This window comes from Labeo rohita, chromosome 2, assembly GCF_022985175.1.
Source record: "Labeo rohita strain BAU-BD-2019 chromosome 2, IGBB_LRoh.1.0, whole genome shotgun sequence".
NCBI classification, from domain to species: domain Eukaryota; kingdom Metazoa; phylum Chordata; class Actinopteri; order Cypriniformes; family Cyprinidae; genus Labeo; species Labeo rohita.
In genome coordinates this window covers 30446554-30467037 of record NC_066870.1, presented here as the reverse complement: position 1 = coordinate 30467037, position 20484 = coordinate 30446554, and the positions used below count along the sequence as shown (strand labels likewise).

Genomic DNA, 20484 nt, shown 5'->3' with positions numbered 1-20484 from the left:
TAGTTTGTCTAAACTTTCTCGTCACTTCACTCGCAGGTGGAAGACATGGAGAAGAAACTGGATTTCCTGGTGGATATGCATATGCAACATGACCTTACAGGCCCCGGCCCCATGACCATGGAGCGCTGCGACCCCACGTTGACTGTCAGCGTCGCAGGCGACCGCGTGTACTGCAGCTACGGCCCGCCGATGCACAACACACCGGCTTACACGCGCTCCGACGCGAACCCGCCGAGACCGACCGTCCTGCCCATCAGCCCACTGCCAAGCCACTCCCCGTCCTCCAACGTCAGCCAATCGGGAGGCCGCAGAGTGGGAACGCCGCTGTCGCTATTGTCGGTCACTCATGAGGAGCTGGAACGTTCGCCCAGCGGATTCAGCATCTCCGCCGAGAAAGAGGAGGTCACGGGCAAGGCCTCGGGGTTAACGGCGGGGTCGAGCTGGGGCCGCGACCGCCGATACTTAGCCGAGGGCGAGACGGATACGGACACTGATCCCTTTACCCCCAGCGGACCTGTTCCACCCTCGTCCACCGGAGACGGGTTCCACTCCGACGGAGCGTGGGGAACACCACCCTAAAGACGCACTCACACACACTCACTCTTTATAAAGACTATAGACTTTGTACAGCACAAAACGACACATAAAGACACTGACATAATACTCGTCATACCTAAATATGTATCCACATCACGCTTTACCCCCGCAAAGCAAAGAGCACTGCATGGAATGCATGCGTTTTATCTCTAGTGGTAGACACTGCACTTGGCAGATCGAGACTGTGTGGTTATATTTGACTGGGAACTTTAAAGGAGGAGAACACAACAGATGCTATGCCATTTTTGTAAACATTTATTTTTCTATTTACACATCTTTTCGTATGCATGGACTGCATGACTCATCCACGGAGCAGCTAAATGTATCAGTGTCTCCTCTGGTTTGCACTTGCTTTCGTTTTGAACACTTCGGTTTGAGGAAGCTCGTTTTTAGTTCCTTTTGCAGATTGTACAAACCTTTTTACTCTGGTCAGCATGAACTGCACTCTGGGACATCTCATGTTTTTTGCCGAATGCACATCACCACTAGCCGTTTAAGGACCAAAAGCAGAGCCTCAGTTAGGAATTCCTCAAGTGTCTGGCCTTAATCCAACCAATGAGCACATCCCGTCTGTGAGCGGCACGTAAAACTGCCGGCTCAACTGTACCGTGGAATCAACGTTCCCATGGTAGTTACAGCTTCCTTGCGGTAACCCTACATCAATCACACGGATCATTCCAGGGTTATCGAGGGCTTGTAGTCACTCAGATGACTGTGGGAAATTATCAAACTTTACCCTTAGACAGCAGAATTATTTTTAACATTGTCCTGTTTACCTATCAAATTAGAGTAAGTAATAGTTACACTTACTGAATGTTTTACTCTAAAACAAATACTTAGGTCTTCCAAAAGGTTTCACATTGAACAGATCCTGCGTAAATTCACAGAATTTACTGTCTGTTTTGTTAAAATCAATTTAGTTTGAAAAAAGTTATTTCCCAAAATTATTTTAGTATCATTTAACATAGATACTATTATAGTTTTTATTATTATTTTGAATTTAGTTTTTTTTTTTACTGTTTTATTTTTTGTGATTTTTTGCATTTATGTTCTTTTTTTTAAATTTGTGATTTCTTTTTATTTTTTTTTAGTACAAGTTAAACTGAATAAAAATAACATCCCCATCCAATTATTTTATTTATTTTAGTCCACAATGTCGAAATTTAATATCATTAGCTATTAAAAATGAAGATAAAATTTAGAGTTTTTTTTTACTATTTTTATTTTTTGTGATTTTTGTCTTTTATGTTCTTTTTTAATTTGTGATTTTTTTTAGTACATGTTAAACTGAATAAAAATAACATCCCCTTACTTTTAACAACCAATTATTTTATTTACTTTACAGTTCACAATATCGAAATTTAATATCATTAGCTATCAAAAATGAAGATAAAATTTTGAGTTTTTTTTACTGTTTTTATTTTTTGTGATTTTTGTCATTTATTTTCTTTTTTTAATTTGTGATTTTTTATGTTAATTTTTTAGTACAAGTTAAACTGAATAAAAATAACATCCCCTTCCCTTTAATACCCAATTATTTTATTTATTTTAAAGTTCACAATGTCAAAATTTATTATCATTAGCTATCAAAAATGAAAATAAAATTTAGTGTTTTTTTACTGTTTTTATTTTTTTATTTTTGTCAGTTATGTTTTTTTTTTTATTTAAATTTTTTAGTACAAGTTAAACTGAATAAAAATAACATCCCCTTCCTTTTAATATCCAATTACTTTATTTATTTTACAGTTCACAATGTCGAAATTTAATATCATTAGCTATCAAAAATGAAGATAAAATTTAGAGGGTTTTTTTAGTTTTTATTTTTTGTGATTTTTGTCATTTGTTCTTTTTTTAATTTGTGAATTTTTAATTTTATTTTTTTTAGTACAAGTTAAACTGAATGAAAATAACATCCCATTCCCTTTAATATCCAATTATTTTATTTATTTTACAGTTCACAATGTCGAAATTTATTATCACTGGCTATCAAAAATCGAGATAATACTTAATATCAAGATTCAATTTAAAATTCATTAATCTGAGGATCAAGCCATTTGTCAAGTCCTGTGTGAATTAAGTGTAAAGTTGAACAGCTGGTTGTGTTGTTCCAGTCAGTGTTGTCATAATGTCCGTCTTCGTCGTTTAACATCGTTTTACTCACCATCTCAGTCTCCTGGATGAGCAATTTTGACTCAAGGGACTTGATGCTCAGTAAATCTCTATAAATTGCACAAATCAAATTTTGCAACATGCATTTAGGGTTTGGGATTATTAGTACTAATATTAGTACTAATATCTTTATACCTGTAACAATAAAGACTATGAATTCTAAAAACGAAAGCCATAATATGGAAATTAACAATTACTCTTCCCTATTATTATTTATTTTATTGATAATTTTAACCTTTTTTCTCTTTCTTTGTCTTTTCCATTCTTTCCTTATAACTAGGGTTATGATGAGGTCAAGGTAGTCATATGAGTTTTAGTATGATGTTTGATGCTTAAAGTGATAGTTCTCCTACTAAAAACATTTTTCCTTCTGTGGACACAAAAGATGATATTTTGTCTAAAAGAAGAATGTTTTTGTCGGTTTTGTCAATGGGATCCAAAACACAGAGACATTTTTCAAACTAACTTCTTTTGTGCTCTGCAGACGAAAGTCAGACATGAGGGTTGAGTAAGTGATGACAGAATTTTCTTTTTTGGGTGAACTATCCCTATAACCATCCTATAATCCTGCGATCACGTGACTAAACATTGCCGCTCTTCATCATCTCAGACTAAACACTGTTAAGCCCAAATATCCATGATCTCAAACTAAATACTGTTGTCATTATCCCAGAATAAACACTACAATCAACCTTTTATTTCAAACTAGTCACTAAGCACAGATGTCCAAACACTGTTGTCCATTACTATCCTCAACTGAACCAGCTAAACTAAATATCAGTCCAATAAAATGGCCCTTTATTATCTTTATACATTTTATTTTGGACTAAAAGCTGACTAAAATGATTATCTCAGACCAAACAACTGCCTGTTATTATTCACATGCTGTCTGAAAGTAACAACTGCTATCTGATTTTCTCTCCGACTACTGACTGCTGATGTACACAGATACACTGCTGTTTATTGTTTGTGCCTTGGCCTTTTAGAGCACCTGTCCCTCTCTGCCGGTCATTACGTTCTCTTCATCGTGAATCAAACCTGCCATCATTTTGCTTTTTAGGCCATCCATAATCGTTTTGCTTTCGGTGGTATCAGTAAAGCATCTGTTCATTTTCCTAGGAACTATTCGGTTGTGTATTTTCCTTTCAAAGACCCGACAAATGATGTTTCAGTTCTCTTCTTTTTGGTTTCAGATGAAATGATTTCACACTAGTGGCCTTCTAAGCTCTTATATTCATTCCAGTTTTTGAATAATAATCTTTATTTACATTCTGGTCAAGGCCAGTTTTAATAGTTTAATTTGATGAGATAATATGCAAATGTTATGACAAACTTGATTTTTTATGTTAAATCTTCAAATTGCACCAGTTAGTAATAAAGATATATTAAAATAAACATTGCAGTTTGTGCTTGTTTAATAACACATGCTTGTTTAATAAGACACATGCTGCACATGCATTTAAGTCAATGTTGTTGGAGAATGTTACATTTGAAAGTAATATTAGAATAAAAACACTTGAGACGAGTGTTTGAGATTAAAAAGTATTTAAATTGTATTTTGTAACCGATCGTTTCATTTGGGATCGTTTGAAGCCGCATTTTGGAAGTTCAAAATCGGGGCACCATATCAGTCCATTATATGGAGAAAAATGCAGAAAGGTTTTCCTCAAAAAACATAATTTCTTTACGACTGAAGAAAAAAAGACATGAACATCTTGGATGACAAGGGGGTGAGTACATTATATGTGAATCTTTGTTTTGAACGTGGACTTCTCCTATAAGTAACATGAGTTGCATGTAAAATGTGACGCTCAACATTTATGGTTGAACCTGGTCATCAAAGAGCCTGGCAGTTTAGAGTCACAATAACAGAATATAGCTGGAAATATTGCGCCGAACACAAGTAGAGGGATTATTGTGGGAATGGCCCTATGCCTAGTTCTTGGTCTCCAGGACAACAGAGTTTCCCAGGCCTTGTACTGTCCCAGAAACCATACACTGCCAAACAGAACAGAGTGCATGAGAGGAGAGGTTTAGCATACAGGACATGTGATTTTCATATTTAAAGAGAGGCCAAATGGTCAACTTCAGTGCTTTATGTACAGGCTACATCTGTGAGAGAAAAGAGACTATACTATAATTAAAAATTTGCTTTCAAGAACATCTGAAGTAATTTGAAATCAAACCAAAATAGCCAGCATGTATGCACGTTTGTACAACTGTGTGTTGCATTTAGCAGGACAAAGAGAATCTATATCTGTGAGAGTTACTTTGTGTGTGATTGTGAGTGTGAGAGAAAGAGAACGATTCTATATCTGTGAGAGTATCTGTGTGTGTGTGTGTGTGTGTGTGTGTGTGTGTTGGGCTGAGAGCAGGTCCTCTGTGTTTGCCAGCTGAGCTCAGGTGACACACTGGAGGGCTATTACAGCCTGTTGCCCTCTCCGGGGACCATGATGCCCTGCTGGTTCTGTGTGTGAGTGTGTGAGAGACAGCGGACAGCGAGCAGACGGCTGTCTGTGTCCTGCAGTGTCTGCGTCTCTCTTCTGCAGGTGAGTGTGTTTTTTTCGTAATTGTTTAGTTTACACTCTTTCTCATGCACTCTGCTCTCACATGCACTTTACATACAGTGCGAACTTTTATGCTGCTTTTTAAATGATTAGTTTACCATTTCTATAATTAGATTTTTAATCTATAGTGAAATTTCAGTTTGGATGTATTTCTTTATAATATTTTTGTAATTGCTTGGATTTAGTCAGTGAGTTCTATGTATTTATGTATGTATGCATGTATTTATTTATTTTCCATTGACTGAAAGAAACTATTTTATTTATTTATTTATTTTAAACTTTAAGGAAACATGATGTCCATCTGTTGTCTGTTTTACCACCAATGAAATGTCAACTATATCAGTTACGCATAGAAAAAAACATAATTAATAAGAAACCTCTGTCTTTTTTCTCTCCCTCTCTTCATCTGTACATTTTCTATCTATGTTTGCGTTGGAATTACAGCAGGCATCTTTAAATAGATTGACTGAAAGATTAAACATCTTAACTGTAACTTTTCCAGGCCAGCGTTAAAAGGATTTTAGTAGCTAAATTTCTCTAGAGGATTGAGCTGGTGCTGTTGTGCCGTTACTAATGAAGTCTTTCATCTTTAATGATATTTGCTCAGCGGTGAAAGACTCATTTTAACTTGTGAACATCATGATCTGTGTACAGAGCTAGAGAATAGCCGCTGATACAGGCTAATTGAGTTTGCGGTGACTGATCCACTCTCTGTGGAAATTAATTTGAAGTGTAAAATCTTGTCACACTTAGCAAACAATAACATTTCCACACCAGAGAGGGGGGAAAAAATTCTGTATTTATTTGTATTTTTGATTAAGTAAATGCAGACCTGGTAAGCATAATATAATGTGTGATTTTATGAAAAAAAAATTAATAGAATAGAATTATAATTAATAGAGATCTCAATTGTTAATGTATTACTGAGTATTTACTGTCTTAGCATATTTTCTGCATAATTTACAACTATTTTGTATATGATTCTGAATGTTTGATGGTTTTATGAAAGTTGTTCAAACAGAAAATTTATTTCAATTAATTAGCTTAGTTTTTTACTTATAAATTTACTTATAAACTTTAATATTATTAGGTATAATAATAATAATAATAATTATAATAATAATAAACATACTTAAAGCTGAAGGCAAATAATGCCTATGAAAGAAAAAATATTTTTTTAATAAAAAATTAAATTAAATTAAATTAAATTTCTAATACTGGTCAACACTTTTAGTTCCAAATCACTGATAATGCATTTTGTAATAAAATAATAAAATCAAAGGCATTCCATGCTTGATTTTAAGCTTTATATTTGTATTTATTTTTAAACAAACTAGTAGTTAGGCAGTGCAGTTCACGTGCATTACTCACATGTAGATGGCAGCACAATCTCAGCTTTTTTGCTGAAATCTGCATAAAATGTATGTTCTCAGTACTATCGTATATGTTATTTATTCAGGTACAAACAGTTCCAGAATATGAAACCTTTGTTTTTAAGGCTTTTTAATGTGTTTTGCAGAGATGGCTAAACTAAAACATTGGATCAGCATCAGAATATGCGCTGTCATACTAACACTGTTCCTTATTCATACACAAGGTTAGTAACTGTAGAATAAAAAAGTGACTTTGTGTCTGCTAGTCAAGAGGTTAACAATATGTCTTTTTCAGTTATAGGACAAAGCAAGCTGATGCGAGCAGAAAAGCGAGAGTTCCTGCTGTCCACAGGTAGCCAATCAGAGTCTCTCATGAAGAACAAGCACCAATCAGAAACAGTCACAGAGTGTACAGATATACATATAAGCGTCTATGAATCATTGCAGTGTTTAAAATGGTTTTACTTGCTCAGGCATTTAGTCCTAATGATTAGGTCAATGTGAAATGATGAATGTGGTGGTGAAACCTGGTAATGAGGTTCAGGTGTACAGGGCCTGCTTCTGTGTATGTGATTTAGGAGGATTTTACAGGGCTGTAAAGAATGGTTTTGCAGATCGATAAATACCGTTAGCGAGGTATAAATCAGTGTAATCTTCATTTACCCAGAGATCCCAGCCGAGCACATTGACCCCGCTTCCATAGATCTTACAGGACTAGTCAACACACTCGTCAATGCTTCACAACCAGGTATTACACACACACACACACAGTGGAAACTCTGCACCATGTCACAACATTTACAATTTTATTTATTTTTTTAAATGTAACTGTGACTTTTTCACTGACAACTCTGACTTTTTCCTCACAATTCTCAACGTTAGACCTCACAATTAGCATTTTTTCTTACAACTGTTTTTTTTCAAGAGTTTATATCTCACAGTTCTGACTTTTTTCTATCGTGTTAATAGACAAAAATAATACATGCACAAACATCTTAAAATGTTGTGTTTTTATGTGTATTTTCAGATTCACAGCAACTTTTCTCCTTACTCAGTGTGACGTCACACAGTTCACTCTCTCTCCACAAGCTCACGCTGCTGGTCTACAACAGTAACTACCCTTATCCACACAGCCAAATCACACTGTAACTACAGCACCAATATGGCACAAATATGATGGCATTCTGTGTGTTTGCATGCGTGTATCTGTGTGTCATGTACACATGTATGGGTGTGTGTAGTCTCAGACTTTCAGGACATTGAGAGCAGTTTATTTCCCTTGAGATACTGTTACTGTCTGACAAACAAGACCAATGACCTCACAGGTGAAAAACCTCCTTCACTATACACTGACTGCAAATCTATCCATCTATCTATCTGTCTATCTATCTGATCACTTTAGTATTTTTCAGATTTCACAGCTATTCTGTTGGATGTAATGGGAAATTCCACCAGTTACCTGCAAGAACTATTTAAGTCCAGCTCTATCCTTTCAGGTAAAGCACCAACTAGAATCACCTACACACAGACACACCTGGATGCATCTTCGTGTATTGCACGTATGTACTATAATGTTGTAGTATTGGTCCTCAGTGTTATTTTGTCTGTGTGTGTGTGCTATTATTATTCCTCCAGTCAGTCAGAAGAACAGTTCTGACTGCATCTATATCTGTGTCATGGCTGGAAAGTCAGGTGAGTTTGAGTATGCCTAGCCTACAATGCTTTTTTTATCTCGAAAGTTAAGTGATTTACAATAATGATTTATTGTAAATATCATATGCTTCTTTTATTATTATACATATAATAAAATATCTAAATATTTAAGCTGCAGTATGCAACTTTTGCCTCTCTATCACCTTCTCTGTTTGTAACTTGAGGAATTTTTAGTTTTTGCGGAGTGGTTGTGCTTCGGTACTCTTCCTCTCCAAAAAATGTCATCTCAACAATTGAGTAATATATCTGCCGCTTTCGTTCTGACCAAACAGTTACAATAAATCACGTTGCTGATGTTTAAATCAAAGGATATCTCAGTCAGAAAATAGTCCAGAAAATAGTTTCACCATCAGTTTCTCCGAGTTGTCCTCACTTCCCAAAAGCCATGCCGATATTTACTACCGTTTTAGCAAGAGCTGCTGTCGCTTTCTCTTTTTGAGTTGACTGCAGACTGCAGATTCCCCGGATGTTAAAGACTATCTGCGTTTAGAATTTTACAATTTAAGCAGCCATTGAGATGACAGGTTTAAATTTCAGCAACTGTTGTAAGAACAAGCTACAAACGCACCACACACACACACTAAATAATAGCTGGGTTTTCTTCGTTCTGTTTGCGTATATGAAGTAACCATGCAAAGATGAAAGACGTCAAAATGAGGAATAAGGTCAATTTCCCCCCCCGAAATCAGACCCGACAACTCAAATGTATTGGAGTTTTGAACACTGATGCCTAAAGTACTTGATCAGTAACAAATTTTTGCTGATTTTTAACAAAAAAAGTTACATACTGCAGCTTTAGTATTTATTATTAAAATAATTTTATTGGCATAATTTACCCACAAATTTAAAATTGTTTTTTTGATTACAAAACCCTGATTTCCTTCCACAAAAGTTTTGGTAATATTGTTTCTATACCAGGCCAAAAACATGGCCTAAACATCTTTAGAAGAATAATTAACTGTTTGATTTATTGATTTATTTTATTAAACCAAAAATGCACACCAAAAACTTCTTAATTCATTTAAAATGAAATGAATGCACACTGAGTAAAATTACTAGCTAAAATTATCGCTGCTTTCAACCACCTTTCATATTTAAAAGTATTAAACTAAGTAGATTATTAAAATATATGAACATATTACTACATGTTTATGTAATAAAACAAAGGCATGTGTTCAGACAGTGATCTGTCTCAGCTATGGGACATGGGCTCAGTCAGACCTCTGTTTAATCAGACCATCACTGAAGAAATACCCAGAGGTACACACACACACACACTTATGTTTATTACTCCAATGCTTAATATACTTGGAACATGCTGGTTGGATTCTATGACTTTTTCTTCTGCTTTTCTGTAGGTAATTTGACATTTCCATTGCTGCCCTTCGGTGAGTGAGTTCAGAGAGGATGTTATTGTTTTTATGAGTGTCTGTTGTCAGCTATGATACTATAAGCTGTATTGTCTTTTTATGAAATTATATACACTACCAGTCAAAAGTTTTTGAACAGTACAATTTTTAATGTTTCTAAAAGAAGTCCCTTCTGCTCACCAAGCCTACATTTACTTGATCCAAAATACAGCAAAAGCAGTAATATTGTGAAATATTGTTACTATTTAAAAAACTGCTTTCTATTTGAATATATTTTAAAATGTTTTTTTTTTCTTTCCTGTGATCAAAGCAAAATTTTCATCATCATTACTCCAGTCTTCAGTGTCACATGATCCTTCAGAAATCATTCTAATATGCTGATTTGCTGTTCAAGAAACATTTATTATTATCATTATTATTTATATTTAAGATATAAGAACAGTTAAGTACATTTTTTCAGGATTCTCTGATGAATAGAAAGTTCCAAAGATCAGCATTTATTTGAAATAAAACACTATGACATTCAAAAGCTGGGAGTCAATATTTATTTATTTATTTATTTTACTTTTATTTAGTAAGGATGCTTTAAATTGATCAAAAGTGATGATAAAGACATTTATAATGTTACAAAAGATTTCTATTTCAGATAAATGTTGTTCTTCTGAACTTTCTATTCATCAAAGAAACCTGAAACAATTCTACTCAGGTATTTTTGAGCAGCAAATCAGCATATTAGAATGATATCTAAAGGCTCATGTGACTAGAGTAATGATGCTAAAAATTCAGCTAAAAATGTAATTACATTTTAAAATATATTCAAATAGAAAACAGTTTAAATAGTAAATAGAACATTTTAAATAGTAAAAATATTTCAAAATTTTATTGTGTTTGCTGTACTTTAGATCAAATAAATGTAGGCTAGGTGAGCAGAAGAGACTTCTTTAAAAAACATACTGTTCATAGTATTATGTATATGTAAACATATTCTGACCCCGTCTTACTCCTACAGTAGTGTGGCATGACCTTTCAAACACTAGTGACCTGGTACTATGGCCTAAACCCAGTACAGACTCCTACAGGACTGCCAGTACAGAGTCCCACAAGAGCAGAGGTACTAATTATGAGTTTGGTGTGCTGCCAAAAAGGATTTTTTAGAGAAAATTACCGCTTCAACGGCTTTATTTTGTGCTATTTCCACAGTACCAACTGCTCCAATGACATCATCACCTCTTATTAAATCATCAGCAGCTCCTCAAACTACTGTCACTGTGACGACCACTCCCACCGCTGTGATCACCCAGTCAAAAGCTGATACCACGACAACACAGCCAACAAAAACCAGACATGCGGCGACTACCACGACAGCCACACACACCATTGCTCCCACTGTGACCACGGCAATTTCACTGCCAACACAGAGGCAAACAACCACGACAAGCATCCAGCAGCTCACCAAAGTATCTCATACAGAAAAACCAGGCAAGACCCTGCATTATCACAAACACACACACAATGGAATCTGACATTTTTGACCTTTTATTCTGTTAAAGCGGCAACGGCGGCACAGCGGTGCCCAGGCAGGGTTAATGCTATTGTTGCCATGACAATGATTTGATTTGAATGGAGTCAGGCCGGAGCCACTGATAGTATCCATAGCAACGGTCCATTATTTTCCCTGGAGATTGTTTTGATTTGGCTGGGTCAGGGAAGGTTAAAAGCACATTAAAAATCAATATATACACACTTACGTCTGTCTCATCGAGTCAAACACAAAGAGGCCTCAGCATATGCGAGAAAGAGCGCGCTATGATTCATAGACATCTGAACCGCTTACCTGCTGTCCGTGTCAACAGCTCTCGATACAGGTGCCCTCATTCAGAACGGAAGACATAGAGAGACAATGAGAGCCCTCATTGACCCCTTAAGTGGACATTTATTCCAGCAAATTAAAATAGAGATGACCACTAGATGGCACCAGAAGCTAATGCAAAATGGGGAGCTGTGGCATCCTACATACTACAGCAGTGCTTAAATGTCAAGTGCATAATTTCTGCACCCCTAGCATCACCAAATAAAAACAAGTATATCTGGCTGACATTTACTAGAGTAATATTTCATCAGAGTATCTGTACTTTAACTCAAATACATCATTTGTTGACTTTGTCCACTACTAAGGTGTAAGCATTTCCTAATTAATTGAATTTATTTCTCTGGATACTGCGAGATTTTTTTTTTTTTTACAATGACAGCTTTGGGAACATTTGCGGTGTTTACAATTAAGCTCCTACACTAAGTACGCACACAATCCAGATTATCGATTATCCACCTTATTCTTCAATGTGGAAGTAAGCCTATGGGCGAGACTTCCGGTTTATTAGCTGCTATAGGGAAATAATGAGAATAACAATGTGCAGTAAATGGTAAAACTGTTTGGACTGCAAACCAGTTTGTGTTCATAATGAACATAATACATGTCAGATAACTTGGTAAGACACACCATTTTGCAAAAACAAGCAGCAAAATAAGCTGTTTTGTACAGCTAAAAATAGCTGGACACAGATGAGACCGGAAGCCAGACCCATAAAATTGACAAATGGCCACGCCTGCTCTTATGGGAAAAATAAGGTGGATATGAAAGATGATGCAGCCAATGAGAATAGTTATAGGGCAGAGCAACACATGTAGGCCCACCCTGTTCTGCAAGAGGTAGGCTGTTTCCAAACAGGTCTCCCATCTTCCATTTGTCGGTAAAACAGATAAGACCCACCTCCAAACTCACGCCATTGGTTGAGCTAATGTTACTGTATTTCGAAGCTCAGAGAAAAAAACTAACAAACAGATGTTTTGATAGTAGTGTTGACACAGTGTTTACTTTATGTTAAAGGTTTAGTTTACCCAAAAATTAAAATTCTGTCTTTAATTACCATTCCAAACCCTCGTTCATCTTTGGAACACAAGTTAAGATATTTTTGATGAAATCCGAGAGCTTTCTGACCCTGCAGCAACGCAAGTACCACATTCAAGGCCCAGAAAGGTAGTACGGACATTGTTAAAATAGTCCATGTGACATCAGTGGTTCAATAGTAATTTTATGAAGCCACAAGATACAAAAATAACGGCTTTATTCGACAATTTCTTCTCTTCTGTGTCAATCTTCAATGTGCATTCTTGATAGAACCACTTCATAAAATTAAGGTTGAACCTCTGATGTCACATGGACTATTTTAACAATGTCATTACTACCTTTCTGAGCCTTGAACGTAGTAGCTGCGTTGCTGTTTATGCAAGGTCAGAAAGCTCTTGGATTTCATAAAAATGATCTTAATTCGTGTTCTGAAGATGAATGAAGGTCTTACAGGTTTGGAATGATATGAGGGTGAGCAATTAATGACAGAATTTTCATTTGTGCGTGAACTATCCCTTTAAAGGAGAAGTTCACATCCAAAACAAAAATTTACAGATAATTTATTCACTCCCTTGTTATCCAAGATGTTCTTGTCTTTCTTTCTTCGGTCGATAAGAAATGATGCTTCTTGAGGAAAAAAATTCAGGAATTATCTCTATAATGGACTTCAATGGTGCCCCCAAGTTTGAACATCCAAAATGCAGTTTAAATGCATTTTAAATGCAGCTTCAAATGGCTCTATAAACAATCCCAGTCGAAGAAGGGCCTTATCTAGCAAAACAATTGCTCATTTTCGAAACATATTGACAATTTATATACTTTTAAACCTTAAAAGCTCATTTTGTTTAAGTCTGCATGATCTCTGTTTTTTTCCGGTCAATAAAGTTAGGGTATGTCAAAAAACTTCAAAATCATCCTACATTGCCGCAGAAGTACCGACCCTGTGTTTACAAAGTGAACATGTAAAGAAGATCAAACGCCCTTCACAAGATTTCACCGCTGACGAAGAAAACGAGACGGGAGTTTTTCAACATACCCTAACTGTATTGACCTGGACTACGACAAGACAAGACAGGCATTTGAGGTTAAAAAGTATATAAATTGTCAATTTGTTTAGAAAATGGCAGATCGTTTCGCTAGATAAGACACTTCTTCCTTGGCTGGGATCATTTAGAGCCATTTAAAACTGCATTTAAACTGCATTTTGGCAGTTCGAACTTGGGGCACCACTGAAGTCCACTACATGGAGAACATTCCTTAAATATTTTCCTCAGGAAACAGAATTTCATATCGACTGAAGAAAGAAAAACATGAACATCTTGTATGACAAGGGGGTGAGTAAATTATCTGTAAATGTTTGTTCTGGAAGTGAACTTCTCCTTTAGGTAGGCATACAGATGTCTTGCTTGCAGTAGTCTCTGTACATTATTCTGGAGAAAGTATTCATATACAAAAATTAAATATCTATACAGCCAACTGAGCAAGAAAACACTTTTCTCTATCCAGCAATGTGCTGTGAAAATGTTCCTTCTCAAAAGCACTTGGAAATCTTGAAATCCTTTCATATGTTGCATTATCTTATTTCACAGGGAGAGTTTACTTTAGTTTCCATTATGACTTTTTGACATTTCTGAAGATGGTACTTTTTTCTCCATCATTTTTTTGGAAAGATATTATTTTTTCTGACAGGATGTCCATGGAGAATAGAGCTATTTCATCAAAGAATTGAGAAAGAGGACCTGAAGGAGACACTTGAAGAGGAGCTGATCTGGGGCAGGGCGACCATCAGCTCTGTGAAGCTGCAGCCGTGTGTGTTTGAGCTGTGCAAGTTTTACTCTCAATGCGTGTGCAGAGGATTCAGTCACAGAGCAGCAGCGTTACAGCGGTACAGCACTGCACAACCACTCAACAACTAATCAGGCCTCTGTTTTAATATCACAAAACCGGGAAAAAAAATAGAGATGCAGGTTACTGAACACTTGCAAGTTACATATATACTGTACATATTCAATGGGGACCAAAAGTCTGAAATCATATTGAGAGCCTGCCACTCTAAAAATTGCTGGATTATTTTTTTAACCCAAACGCTGGGTTTAGCCCGTTGGGTCATTTTATTGGGTTATTTTTCATATTTTTACCCAGGCGATGGGTTATTGTTTTAACCCAAATGCTGGGTTCAGCATGTTGGGTAATTTGATTGGGTAATTTTAAATATTTTTACCCAGGTGCTGGATAGTTTTTCTGTAACTAAGCTGCTGGGTCATTTTTAACACTGAGTTATTTCTTTCTAACCATCTGTTGGGTTAAGCCTGTCTCTGACGAAACAACCCAGCTGCTGAGTTACAGCAAAGTCCCTTTAAGGCATTAGGCATAAGGTATTCTATAGTCTTTGGTTATAGTCGATGGGGCTTTTTGAGTCCTCTACAGAAGAGACAGGTTCTCAGTGCCGCCGATTTGGTGCACTTATTCAGCGAATTAAAGGTTTGTTTACATTTAGTTACATTTATAAAGTCTTTACTGTTTTGTAAATTGTATTATTTTACTCTTCGCAACAGATGTCAGCTGTATCAGCAGCGGTTGTTTCGCAGAATGAAAACGCCTTTTGCCTTGCATAAAGCAAAAGTATTTTATTCGTCAATGTACTGAGTTTAATTTAGTTTGATATTACAATATTTTCTCTAAACTCAGTACTGTTTGTTTATGGGCAGATTTTTGGAGTCTGCATCTTTCAGCTACAAGTGAAACGCGAGGCCGCGGTCTGAAGTTCGCAGTTACTCTGCCAAACAGTAGCACATCACCGTCTAAGATTTCGCCAACAGACCGTCATGAGAATTAGCGCTATTTCGGTAAAAATCGATTACAGAGAATGGTTAAATACACTAACATTAAAATGCTACTTTTTATGTCTTAAATGCTTGTTAAACAAGTTTAAATGTATGTAATATTGTAAACTATGCTGTATTCACCCAAATTCAACTCGTATTTTGTCCATGTGTTCTTGCTTAATAATAAAAGTTCATCTTTTGATTATTGCTGTTGCCTTTAGTAATTCTATGTGTGTGTTTTATAAGTTCCAGTCAATTCTAAGCCAGCAATATAATAATTTTTAAACAATAGTTGACTTAAAATAACCCAGCATGTTTGGTAAAAACATTTAACCCAACCAGTTGGGTCAAAATAACCCAGCATGTGTTCTGTCCAATATTTTTCCAGCACTGGGTTGCCAAATAACCCAAGTTGGGTTTTTAACCCAACATTTTATAAAGTGTGGGAATCAAAGTGTGTAAACATTTAATTACTATTCATTTTTAAGATTCTGCACTATTTCTAAATCACTTAGCAAATATGCAAATTTATGATAATGATTTCATCTCCACTGTATAAAAGGAAGCACACAAAATCGAGTTCATACAGTTTAAGTGCTGTTGTCATTAAGTCAAAAAGGGACAAACCAAAAACATTTTTTAATTTATCTTTTCACTCAAATGTTTATAGTAGTGCATTAGCGTTAGCGGTATCAGATTTTTGAAATAACTGTTAATAAATGTACAAAACATTGACAATTTTGTTTAGAAAAATTAATAATATTAGGGAGTAAGAGAGTCATTTTGCATGTATCCCCATAAATTGATGCTTGTATGAACAAATAGTAAATATTTGGATTTTATTTTTTATTTTTTTGCAGATACTGTGTGGACAGCCATCACTGGTATGAGAGACATACAGCAGAGGTCTGCAGTCGTATGAGGAGACTCACTTTTTCCAGAAGTGAGTTACACAACATCAACAAATGAAGAGTTCAGATGCAAAACCAGCTAAATCCATCTGACGTCTTTCTTTAAAAAAAATGCATTTTTATCAAACTCAGATGTATAGGTTTCTATGTAAGTACTGGTACTTCTGATTGGGCTGAGGCTGGTATTTTAGCGAGTTTGAAGAAAAAGAATTTGATTGACGCATAATATGTGTCGAGAGCATTCACTCATTATAATTATCTCATTTTTGACCGAGATGGCTTTTAGCTGGTTTTGCATCTAAACTCTTCAAATCTAACCCTAACCGCAAACAAATTAAACTGTCATATAGCAAAATATCATAAAACTAAAATATGTAATTATTATATTATCATATACAAATATTAATCACAGACATTCAGTGAACGTCCACTAAAATCAGCTGCAGCGGCAGAAAGACATTAGAGATTATTGAAAATCCTGTATCATTTCTTTGACTCAATTAGTTTAACAAAGTTTTATTCTTGTTCTTAGTGCGCCTAAAGTTTTAATATCCCGTAAAAGGGCCATTATCATTATCATTAATATCTTCATTAGTGTTTCGCAGTGAATTGTTCTGGGTTATTTAAAGCTACAGCTGTCTGTTGTTAAATGTGCGTCTGAGCAAAGAGACACAGGCTGTTTTCCTTGATGAGTGAATGACTAAGATCCGTTTTATCATTTCCTCTAACACACACACACACACACAGGTCACTGCAACCTCATTAAAGAATTTGTTTCTAGGTGTGTGTGTGTGTACCTGCATGTGGATCTGAATTCATTAAAGTGTGTGTCTGTGTAATCCCATTTAAACACTCTCTTTCTGCAGGACTAATGATGTGTAAGGTCAGTTTTAATGATGGTGAAGTGTGTGTGTTGTGCAGGACAAAGATAGAATAAGATGAAATAGGCTGCAGACAGTCACTTGATTGTAGTGTCTCCAGCAGCGAAACTGAAGAATAAGCCACAGGCCGCTGCAGATAAACGTGTTTAGAGTAAGTTCAAGGTCTTGGGAATCTCATGGCATTTGAGGCCACATGCAGCGCGTTGTTTACTTACAACACAAACGTCCTCAAATATAATTGTGTGATGTCAGACATAAGCTGATAAAGCAGAAATGTCTGTAAGAAATCAGCCACTAGGAGATGCTAATGAGTTGTATGCCTCTGTAATCATGTGGTGTTTCACACATCCACACAATATTCAACAATTATCAAAAAATGTTGAACTTTACCCTTTGGGTAGCTATAAAGGGGGTTGTTTAGAAAAGGGGTGTGGTAAAGTGCATGCAAAAGCCTATATTTTACAGAATTGGTGCCAACTGCTGTCCCACAACCAAAAAAACACATTTAAAAAGCATTTAAGTATTCAAATCCTAGATGTTTACTAAGATCCTTCTATTATCTATTGAAACACAATAACACACAATAATATTTAAAATATCATTTATTGGGTACTTTCAATTGGGAGGTGGCTGTTCTAAACCCTAACCCCCCTAACCCTAACTTTTGAAAATTATATTGAAATCATTTTTGTATTTTTTTTCAATTGTTGTTTTTAAAAGCATCTTTTTGAGTCTTTTAGCTAAAAAAAAAATAAAAATTTTAAACTACACCCCTAAATTTATGATCTGTAAATATTCCTGTGTCCCTTTATCTTATAGCAACAAGATGTGAGTAGATAGGCCCCATCACTTGCTCTAGATAGGCCCCATCACAATGTGCTCAAAAGTATAAAAAATATGTATGTAACTTTACGGATTGTCATTACCGAACACCTTTATTTTTGCAATTAAGCACACTTTTGGGGAGGTGTTCAAAACTGTGCTAGCTAACCACAACAACTAACCTAACAATTGTTTAGTCATTTGGTGGCGTTTCGGTAGTGACATCTTTGTTTTTTTTAGGGTGTTATTCAATTTAATTGTCACTACACGTTATCATTGTTTCGGTAGTGACAAAAGGGAACACATAATCCTTTATTTGGGAGAAAAATAAACAACATTTTAGTACAGTTATGCATTTTTTTGTATTTTAGTATGTTTTAGTAGTGTTTTAGTATGAAAGTTAAAAATTCTGTAATGTGCCAAAACATTACTGTCACTACCAAAATGGGATGTTTTGTCAAAAATAAAGTATACTAAATCATCAACAAATATGTTATGATAGTTTTTGGTTCAATGTATATCCAAACTAATGAATCCTTAAGTTTGAAATCAGTATGATCATCTTTTTGCCTTTCACAAAGAAAAAATAGATTCAAAATACAACAAATCTCATAAATCACACTTGAAATATTATTAAAAATGTATTTGTTATTGATTTACCTCTGAAATGTTTTTGATAAAATAGCAAAAATATATTTACAATGTAGAGATAAGCAAAATCCAAATCAATGTAACCCTTCTTATTAAATCATATATTACTGTGTTTTAGTAGTGACACATTTGGGGAGAGGAAAGATATTCCAAAACTTTATGAAAATACAATATGAGAATTAACTGCACAATTACTAGAAATGTATATGATATGACAATTACTAGAAATGTAAAATGGATATTATACAGTTTGCCTACATAAATATTTTTGGGGAAAATACCAATTTTTTTCAAATTGGACTTTGGTCCAATTCTGTAGAATGGCCCATATATCCAAAACAAAAACTCAGAACTTGACAAAAATAGGTGAGAATACCTTACATATGATTCTGAACAAGCATACAAACTTCAGATCAGACCATAGGTGGCGCTATAACTGTTAAAATGCTTTAAAAAACACTTATTTCCTTAGTAATGAAGTTCCAGAACATGGCCTTTGTTCACTTAATTTTATCGTGGATTTGTTTCCAAAAAAGGGATTTTCAGAAAGAAACTAAAAGACGATGCTGTATTGGATACGACAGTAATATTGCACCACAGAAGTGTAACTGTTTTTATTACGTGGTCACTATTGCTTTGTCTGTTATTATAGATCATTTAATATGTACTGAGTATTTATGCATTTTTGACCTAAATCACAGCAGCGTCAATCTATGAAGGATGTTGGCTGTCAAACATACACAAGGGTTAGCCAATCATAGCAGTGGGTGTTTACTTTTGAGTCTACAATTCGTCACCGCTATTCAAACAGACCATTCTGATGAAGGGGGTCAAAACAGGACAAAAAATAACCTATTACTTTTAACTATGATGTTTTTTGACGTAAAAATCTTGATAACATTATAAGTGGACCTCAGAGAACAGTACAAAATAATGAAAAATGGCAGTACATGACCCCTTTAAGTGGCCATGATGACGTCTTTTTACATTTTTATGAAAGATTACAATGACAAACATCTTTTTTCTTTAGAGTATCATGCTCTGATGAATCTTACACAGCATGACCTGGTCAATTCGAAGTTTATGTTGAAGCAGTTTCTTTAATAATATAATCACAATCTCTCTTTTTCAGATCTGAAGCAGAAATGTCTGGCAAGAATGTGTGTGAAGATGTAAGACAAGAACTGAGTTGATTTGGGGGTAACACCCTTTTGAACCATCTGAACTGAAAAATGTGTTATGTACATTATATGTGAGAGAAACTGGGTTCCTGTAAACTGAATCTGTATAGTCTGTGCATCTATAGTACCCAAATTGCACTTTGTCTCTCCTGAATATAAATAAATATAAACATATTTACCCAAGTTTGATTTTTAATGTAGTTTTACACCAACAAACACACAAAAATCAAACCCTGAAGCATCTGAAAGAAAAATATTACCCTCAAGATGGTGAAATACTTATAAAAGCCATTCAGTACTGAGAGTTGTTACTAAAATTTGTTTAGTGCCATTAAAACTGGATTAATACACCTAATATTTGTGTGTGCTGTGTGTTTTTAGAGTTTGCGTTGCAGCATGCTTATTTCAAACTCCCTAGAAACCAAAAAAAACACAAAGAAGCATTTACAACCCCCACTTTCTGTTTGATCCTTACCTGAGTTCCTGTTCACACACAAACATAAACACAATGGTCAGTTG

General features: G+C 35.2%; 2 protein-coding genes across 5 annotated transcripts in view; both read left to right on the top strand.

The window, feature by feature from the left end:
• Positions 1-4174, top strand: part of kcnq3 (potassium voltage-gated channel, KQT-like subfamily, member 3) — a 52397-nt gene extending 48223 nt beyond the window's left edge. For all 3 annotated transcript variants that reach the window (XM_051137574.1, XM_051137555.1, XM_051137564.1), the window contains one exon: positions 37-4174. In XM_051137574.1, coding sequence (XP_050993531.1) covers positions 37-579 — 543 coding nt within the window. In that variant the 3' untranslated portion in view covers positions 580-4174. The remainder of the gene's footprint in view (positions 1-36) is intronic.
• Positions 4175-5165: 991 nt separating this feature from the next.
• Positions 5166-20307, top strand: LOC127175204 (HERV-H LTR-associating protein 1). 2 transcript variants are annotated; one of them, XM_051126146.1, is made up of 15 exons: positions 5166-5315; positions 6853-6930; positions 7002-7058; positions 7374-7454; positions 7734-7817; positions 7948-8031; positions 8119-8202; positions 8342-8398; positions 9599-9679; positions 9778-9807; positions 10799-10900; positions 10990-11268; positions 14384-14579; positions 16380-16462; positions 19917-20307. In XM_051126146.1, the coding sequence occupies exons 2-15, from the start codon at positions 6855-6857 to the stop codon at positions 19958-19960; spliced, it is 1338 nt and encodes a 445-aa protein (XP_050982103.1). In that variant the 5' UTR covers positions 5166-5315; positions 6853-6854; the 3' UTR covers positions 19961-20307. The 2 variants fall into 2 exon arrangements, with proteins under 2 accessions (XP_050982103.1, XP_050982094.1); XM_051126137.1 differs by having other exon boundaries at positions 9587-9679.
• Positions 20308-20484: the final 177 nt, after the last annotated feature.